Source organism: Colobus angolensis, unplaced genomic scaffold (genome assembly GCF_000951035.1).
Source record: "Colobus angolensis palliatus isolate OR3802 unplaced genomic scaffold, Cang.pa_1.0 Scaffold32, whole genome shotgun sequence".
In the NCBI taxonomy this organism is placed as follows: Eukaryota; Metazoa; Chordata; class Mammalia; order Primates; family Cercopithecidae; genus Colobus; species Colobus angolensis.
The window spans coordinates 3,104,135-3,113,010 of NW_012116488.1; the positions used below are offsets into that span (position 1 = coordinate 3,104,135).

General features: G+C 39.4%; 1 protein-coding gene across 1 annotated transcript in view; it reads right to left on the bottom strand.

The window, feature by feature from the left end:
• RCOR1 (REST corepressor 1) overlaps positions 1-8,876 on the bottom strand; it is a 157,235-nt gene that overhangs the window by 12,985 nt on the left and 135,374 nt on the right. The window contains exons 8-10 of the mRNA XM_011951580.1: positions 7,489-7,650; positions 6,369-6,487; positions 3,265-3,343 (exon numbers count right to left, since the gene is read on the bottom strand). Coding sequence (XP_011806970.1) covers positions 3,265-3,343; positions 6,369-6,487; positions 7,489-7,650 — 360 coding nt within the window. The remainder of the gene's footprint in view (positions 1-3,264; positions 3,344-6,368; positions 6,488-7,488; positions 7,651-8,876) is intronic.

An 8,876-nucleotide genomic window follows, 5' to 3' on the forward strand; every position in this document is an offset into this window, starting at 1 on the left:
AGAAAGTCAACAATTTATCAGGTGCTGCTGCAGCATCTCCATCCCTGCATCCCAAAAGTGGTGCACATGGGAGGTGGAGGCAGAGCAGAGCAGTTCTTGGCCCCATCAGGGCCAAGTAATGTAATGTAATGTAAAAAAAAAAAAAAAGAAAAGAAAGAAAGCAAGCTTCCAGGGAGTAAGAATGGAAGTGTTGGCAAGTATTCTCATTTCGTACTCAAGGATATCCAATCCCATTCTGTATTATTTAATTTTGATTGCGGTTTAGTAAACTGCACCTGCTTGTAGTAACAGACTTACTATACAGACAGTAAACTAGGGAAATGAAAAAGCTTCATTAAAAATTAATAAGAGTACTCATCCCTAAATAGACCTACTAGTATGTAAGTCGGAGGCAAAAATATGCAGATGTATCATAGTCAATAATTGTATAGGCTCTTACAATTGAAAAGAGCTTTGGAGATGTTCCTAACATCACTCTCAATTTATACTTGGGCCAAGAGGTTTGAATTCTCCAAAAGTGATACTCAACTTTCAATGTGTTCTCACATGTTACTTTTTCATTTGAAATGATAAAATTCCATCCTGAGATGGGACGCCGGGGACCATATATTTCATCCTCCTTCATTTTTTTTATTATTGATAAAAATATGACAGGAAATGTGGAAAATAGGATTTTTTAAAACCTACCTATATCTCTCACCACTTTAACAAGAAAACCATTAGGTCTGCATGCTGCCTTCTGGACTTCAAACATCTTCATTTTAGAGTTAAGGAAAACAAGAGGCTTGGGGAAGACGCATGTTGAACTCACCTGCCTGTATGTACAATTTTACTATGTTAAAAAATAAATGAAAGACCTTAAACATCCCAGTGTAGCCTGTGGCATGTTAGTGGAATCTTCAGAGCTCAGACTAGAACCCATTTCTGAGTGTGAGTTGGCCATTTCCACTTCTCTAAGCTACATATAAGACTGAGGAAGTGATGGTTAAGAAGTATTCTCCATACTAAGCTATCCTTAAAACTAACATCCTTATTAAGAAATTATAGGCCGGGTGCGGTGGCTCAAGCCTGTAATCCCAACACTTTGGGAGGCTGAGGCGGGCGGATCACGAGGTCAGGAGATCGAGACCATCCTGGCTAACATGGTGAAATCCCGTCTCTACTAAAAATACAAAAATTAATCAAGTGTGGTGGCAGGCCCCTGTAATCCCAGCTACTTGGAAGGCTGAAGCAGAGAACTGTTTGAACCCAGGAGGCGGAGGTTGCAGTGAGCTGAGATTGGACCACTGCACTCCAGCCTAGGCGACAGAGCAAGACTCCATCCCAAAAAAAAAATAAAAAGAAACTATGATTTAGCCATTTTCTTTCTGAATCAGAAATAACATTATATAAACAGGAATTATAAAAATTGTATGAAATCAAGTGTTTTCTCTCATTTAAAATGTGAGACTGAAAAACCTGGTAAATAGCAATACATCAACACAAAGCTTAATAAAAACTCCAACTACAATATGATTTCCCAAAGAATCTAATTTAGCTAACTCTCAGGATCTTATTTGGGCATTCATATAAATTATGCAAAAAAAATGACCAATTTCCAATTTGGTGATACATAACCAAAAAAAGCCTCAACAATATATATATCTAGAACACACTGACTCAACAATTCAACTTCCAGGAATTAGTTCTAATAAAAAACAAAAACCTACGAGCACAAATATTGAGTTATGTGAGAATCAATCAGTCCAGCATTGTTTATAAAAGCAAAAAACAGGAGGAATAAACAACTGGGAAATCCACATAGAATAAGGTAACTCAATCATGAAACATTCATGTGACAGAATAATATACAGCTATGTATACAAATGTATTTAACATAAAAAAAAATTCAAGGTCCAGCCTGACCAACATGGTGAAACCCCATCTTTACTAAAAATAAAAAAAAACTAGAAGGGTATGGTGGCAGGTGCCTGTAATCCCAGCTACTCGGAGGCTGAGGCAGGAGAATCACTTGAACCTGGGAGGCAGGGGTTGCAGCGAGCCAAGCTCATACTAATGCACTCCAGCCTGGGCAACAGCGTGAGACTCTGTCTCAAAAAAAAAAAAAAAAAAAAAAATCAAGGGGCTGGGCTGGGGATGGCTCATGCCTGTTATCCCAGCACTTTGGGAGGCCATAGTGGAAGGATTGCTTGAGCCCAGGAGCTGGCGGCTGCAGTGAGTCAGGTGCCACTGCATTCCAGCCTGGGTGACACAGAAGGCCCTGTCTCAAAAAAGAAAAAAAAAAAAACAAAAAAACCAAGGTAGAGTAAATTTTAAAAGGTTCTAAAAATTACAAAGCTCCCATTCTATTATTTCCAAAAAGTGACTAGATTCAGAATTAAGAATATACATTTTACTGAGAGTTCTCAGGAAAAAGTCACCAAAAGGTTGACAGTGATTATGGATAATATTATAAATCGCTTTAATTTTCTTCTTTCAGTTGGCTGTATTTCCTACCTTGTCTATAAGAAGCATATATCACTGATGTCATTTTAAAGTTTAGATAAATTTAGCCCCTTCTGTTTTTACAGGCTTAAAATAACTGTTCTTATAATTTGGAGCAGAGAGAGAGAACTCCCTGAGAAATTTTATTGAAACTATAGACTGTGTCTTCGGAAAAATACCTCTATGAACCTATGTATAAGTTACATGCAATTGTAGGGGTTCGTGAGCCCCCTGAATCCAGAAACTACAATCTCTTGTATAATTATTTTTTAAAATGATGAGATGAAACAGTCACCATGTGAGAGAGGATGGTCCTGGCTCACCCTGGTGTGACCAAATTACTGCTTCTGAGTAACAGGAGGGCTGGGCTGAGTCCCTGCCAGCTCCCTGCAGTCACCCCAGGCATGGTATGGGTGCCTAGGATGGGCAGATGCTGGGGCAGCTATAGTGTGAATGGAGACCCTACAGCTGCCTGGAATTCACCAGACCACTTGCTAGCCTACTGAGCTAATGGTTTATGAAGAAAGTCAGTGAGGACTGCTGTCCTAGGGAACATCATTACTCATTAGTGCTATTTTCTCTCCTTTAAGGCTTCCTTTATTCATATCTATTGGCAAACAAAATTATACAATCTACAAAGCAAAGACAGTATTGTTGAAAAAACAGTCATATCATGCTGCTTTCCACATAGCACTTAATATATTAAGCAAGAGGAATGTTTTATTTATGAAACTAGTAATAAAACTTATTCGCCTAAACAATACTAGGGGGAAAAAATACCTCCTTTTTGCTTTCTTTGTTTTGATCAACCTCAATGTCAATGGGATTATTTCCATTTGTTTCTTCCAGTTCATCCTCACTGGAAGACAAGAACAAGTTATTGAATGGTTATTTTGTACTAATTTTACCAAATACAAACAATAAATTGATTTAACTGAAAATTTTGTACTAATTTTACCAAATATAAACAATAAATTGATTTAATATAAAATTAGTATGTTTTCAGGCTGCTGAGATAAAAACATCTTTGTAATTGAAGCAAAATACCAACTCCATAGTTCTTTCAGTCTAAATGATGAAAAACTACTAAAATAGATTCCTAACTTCCCAATCCAGATCGAAAACATGATTGCTCTATATTTGTAAACTGAAAATATCAAAGTGAAAATGCATTTACATGTTATTTTCCCATAATTATCTATTGAGGACTAGGATATGATTACTAAACAAAACTGAGAAATTATGGAGAATAAATTTCCACTGCATTGGGAACAAACCTGCCAACAAGTAAAAAAATCCTTTTTCAAGTACCATCTTTCTACCCAAGGCCACACAAAGTCTGAGGCTTTTCTGGTGTCCTGAACAACCAATGTTTTAAAATTAAGTTTAATTTTAAAAAGAAAACTTACATTGGTATATACTTCAAATGCTTTTTGTAATATCTTGAATGTAGTATTTTATTTAATTTCAATTTAATTTAATTCAGTATTTCATTAAATTTAAAACAAACAAACAAGAAAAGTCCCGGTGTAGGTAGGAATGTAACTGTAAAACATGAGAAAACTAAGTCTACAGAAGTCAAGTAGCCTGCCCCAGTTTGCCCACCTTGCACTGCTCTGGAGTCCACCCCAGGAGACCATGCCTACTATGCGCCACCTCCTCCCCATCCTCCACCAAGGTAGCAGGAAGCTCTAGCTGAGGAAAGAGTGTCCACAAGAAGAAAGAGCCTTCGGTAAGGGAATTTTGTCCCAGTCCCTGCCATGACTTTCACAGGCAAGTCCTGTTAGAAAGTCAACAATTTGGCCGGGCGCAGTGGCTCAAGCCTGTAATCCCAGCACTTTGGGAGGCCGGAGATCGAGACCATCCTGGCTAACACGGTGAAACCCCGTCTCTACTAAAAAATACAAAAAAACTAGCCGGGCGAGGTGGCGGGCGCCTGTAGTCCCAGCTACTCGGGAGGCTGAGGCAGGAGAATGGCGTGAACCCGGGGGGCGGAGCTTGCAGTGAGCTGAGATCCGGCCACTGCACTCCAGCCTGGGCGACAGACAGAGCAAGACTCCGCCTCAAAAAAAAAAAAAAAAAAGAGAAAGTCAACAATTTATCAGGTGCTGCTGCAGCATCTCCATCCCTGCATCCCAAAAGTGGTGCACATGGGAGGTGGAGGCAGAGCAGAGCAGTTCTTGGCCCCATCAGGGCCAAGTAATGTAATGTAATGTAAAAAAAAAAAAAAAGAAAAGAAAGAAAGCAAGCTTCCAGGGAGTAAGAATGGAAGTGTTGGCAAGTATTCTCATTTCGTACTCAAGGATATCCAATCCCATTCTGTATTATTTAATTTTGATTGCGGTTTAGTAAACTGCACCTGCTTGTAGTAACAGACTTACTATACAGACAGTAAACTAGGGAAATGAAAAAGCTTCATTAAAAATTAATAAGAGTACTCATCCCTAAATAGACCTACTAGTATGTAAGTCGGAGGCAAAAATATGCAGATGTATCATAGTCAATAATTGTATAGGCTCTTACAATTGAAAAGAGCTTTGGAGATGTTCCTAACATCACTCTCAATTTATACTTGGGCCAAGAGGTTTGAATTCTCCAAAAGTGATACTCAACTTTCAATGTGTTCTCACATGTTACTTTTTCATTTGAAATGATAAAATTCCATCCTGAGATGGGACGCCGGGGACCATATATTTCATCCTCCTTCATTTTTTTTATTATTGATAAAAATATGACAGGAAATGTGGAAAATAGGATTTTTTAAAACCTACCTATATCTCTCACCACTTTAACAAGAAAACCATTAGGTCTGCATGCTGCCTTCTGGACTTCAAACATCTTCATTTTAGAGTTAAGGAAAACAAGAGGCTTGGGGAAGACGCATGTTGAACTCACCTGCCTGTATGTACAATTTTACTATGTTAAAAAATAAATGAAAGACCTTAAACATCCCAGTGTAGCCTGTGGCATGTTAGTGGAATCTTCAGAGCTCAGACTAGAACCCATTTCTGAGTGTGAGTTGGCCATTTCCACTTCTCTAAGCTACATATAAGACTGAGGAAGTGATGGTTAAGAAGTATTCTCCATACTAAGCTATCCTTAAAACTAACATCCTTATTAAGAAATTATAGGCCGGGTGCGGTGGCTCAAGCCTGTAATCCCAACACTTTGGGAGGCTGAGGCGGGCGGATCACGAGGTCAGGAGATCGAGACCATCCTGGCTAACATGGTGAAATCCCGTCTCTACTAAAAATACAAAAAAATTAGCCAGGCAAGGTGGTGGGTGCCTGTAGTCCCAGCTACTTGGGAGGCTGAAGCAGGAGAATGGCGTGAACCTGGGAGCTTGCAGAAAGGCGGAGCTTGCAGTGAGCCGAGATCGCGCCACTGCACTCCAGCCTGGGCGACAGAGCACCACTTGTCTCAAAAAAAAAAAAAATCATAAAATGTTCCTCTTTCTCATTCACACACAAAAAACAGATGGTCAAAAAAAGAAGCAGCAACTCTAAATTGTATTGTTGTATTTTTGTTTCCACATGACAAAGGTAAAAACACACCAAATGAATCTTGTAAAACTATATGCCATATTAAACCTCAAACTACAAAATAAAAGATTTTTTTATTAAAAGGAGCCACCCCTTCTAAAGGGGCAGGAAAAAAAATGGGTCAAAGTTAACTGACTCAAAATGGAAGTTCACTGACTGCAGGGAAAGAGAGGTGAGGAAAAAATCCCTGAATAATGTAACACAGTCTAATACATCTCATGAACATGCAGTTCCACTGGGAAGGCACGGGGAGAAAACCAGTCATTCTGCTTTGCCTTTGTGTATCTGGGGCTCTTAGATAGTCCCGTAAGTGGTTAGACAACACCCCAGCCACGTGCTTACCTCTCCTCCCGCTCCCGTTTTTGTTTCCGGGCATGGCGATCCATCACACTAGTTTTAGTCCTTGTCTTCTTCCAAGAATAGTAAAATTTTACCAGACTTGCTATAGATTTATCAGGAAGCTAAACATAAAAAATGAGTTGGTTTATTTGAATATAAAAGTAATCTTGAAAACTCAAATGTTTAGATACCTTTAATAAGGATCACTCTTCTATGTCTGAAGCCATAGCCCTTTTTTCTGATAAGAAAAAATTGATAAATGGATTCTTATCAATAGACATTTTAAATTACTGAAGTTTGTAAGTGAAACTTAGTCAATGAAAACCAATTCAAGATGAATCAAGAGTTTTCACACACCCAATGTCCTTAAATAAAACTTAGTTTATTTTTTAAAAATTCATTTTAACACTTAATGAAAATGTCAGTAAGCTTTTAAGTAGGAGTCTACCAAAGAGCTTTCCAGAATGTAAATGATAAGTCAGCTGTCCCCAAGCACACAGAGCCCCTTGAGGCACCACCTCAGACAACCATGAAAGATCTTTTGTGCTGGGCGCAGTGGCTCACGCCTGTAATCCCAGCATTTTGGGAGGCTGAGGCGGGCAGATCATGAGGTCAGAAGATTGAGACCATTTTGGCTAATATGGTGAAACCCTGTCTCTACTAAAGATACAAAAAAATTAGCCAGGCGTGGTGGCATGCGCCTGTAGTCCCAGTTACTCAGGAGGCTGAGGCACGAAAATCACCTGAACCCAGGAGGTGGAGGCTGCAGTGAGCCAAGATCGCGCCACTGTACTCCAGCCTGGTGACAGAGCAAGGCCCCGTCTAAAAAAAAAAAATCTTTCGTATGGGTCTAATCTTTTGGGAGTCCCAACAAGAGGGACGGGCGGGTGGGGAGGGTCCAATCGCAGATGACAGGATGGGAAGTGCTAGAAGTGCTTTACTCCTGTAACTGGAAAACTCCTGTCCACAGAGCAGCACGTACTAAGCTGAATCTTCTAAAGGGGAACTTTATCAAAAATGGGAATATTTATGTTTGCGTATGATATCCCTATCTCAAGTATGCTGCAGAAGAGAGTAGCTAGGAGAAAAAACTAGTTAGAACTCAGTGGTCTCATCTACTTACCATTTGTTGGATTCTATGAAAAGTTTTCCCATGAAAACTAAAGGCTTGCTCAAATAAGACTTTATCTTCCACAGTCCACTCATCTGGGAAAGGGGTAAAGTTGGGCAAATCAGCCAACGACTTTTCGATATTATGTTTATGCCAGAAGAGCATCCCAAGAGCCTACAAAAATCATATCAGTGAAATTTTAGATCAAAATACAATGAAAATGGAAATGAGACCAAAAAAAGAAAAGTGAGAACTACTTCATATTTAGACAAACTCACTCAGCACAAGTGGCAGACACTGTCAGATGCCCCTTTTTCTATTCTTTGTAATTGTGGTAACATACACACAACATACTTTTTTTTTCAGGTGATGTAATTTTTATTATAGGTATGTCTTTTAATATAGATATAAGTATCAAGAAAGAGTGAAGCAATTTAAATAAATTATTTAATTTTCAAACAAAATACAGTATGTTTTAATTGGAAATGACACATACAATAAAAATATTTTTCTTGGAAACGATAAGTATACAATTCAGGATGGTGATAACTTGTTAGGTACGGCAACAAGGGAAGGTGATACTTGTTAGGTATGGCAACATAGGTATCATCAGGGAAGTGGTCACAGAGAAACCATCTACAAACAATTATTCTAAAATAGTTAAAAATTAGCATGAACATAAAGAGATGAAATGAAAAATGAATACTGGCTTTCACTCCTTAGAAACTGGCTGGGTGTGGTGGCTCACACCTGTAATCCCAGCACTTTGGGAGGCTGAGGTAGGTGGATCACATGAGGTCAGGAGTTCAAGACTAGCCTGGCCAACATGGTGAAACCCTCTCTCTACTAAAAATTCAAAAAAAAATTAGCTGGGCATAGTGGCGCATGCCTGTAGTCCCACCAATTCAAAGGCTGAGGTAGGAGAATCACTTGAACCTGGGAGACAGAGGTTGTTCCAGCTTGGGTGACAGAGACTCGTCAAGGGAGGGAGGGAGGATTTATTACTGTCATTCCATTTTTCTAATAGAAACTTGATTTTGGCCAGGCGCGGTGGCTCATGCCTGTAATCCCAGCACTTCAGGAGGCCAAGGCAGGCAGATCATCTGAGGTCAGGAGTTTGAGAGCAGCCTGGTCAACATGACGAAACCCTCTACAAAAGACTCTACTAAAAATACAAAAAATTAACTGAGTGTGGTAGCGCGTGCCTGTAATCGTAGCTATTCAGGAGGCTGAGGCAGGAGAATCACTTGAACCAGGGAGGCATAGGTTACAGTGAGCCGAGATTGCGCCACTGCACTCTAGCCTGGGCAACAGAGCGAGACTCTGTCTCAAACAAAAAAGAAAAAAAAATTACATAAATTTTATTCACCTAACCATCCAAGTGAACAGTTCAGTAGTAT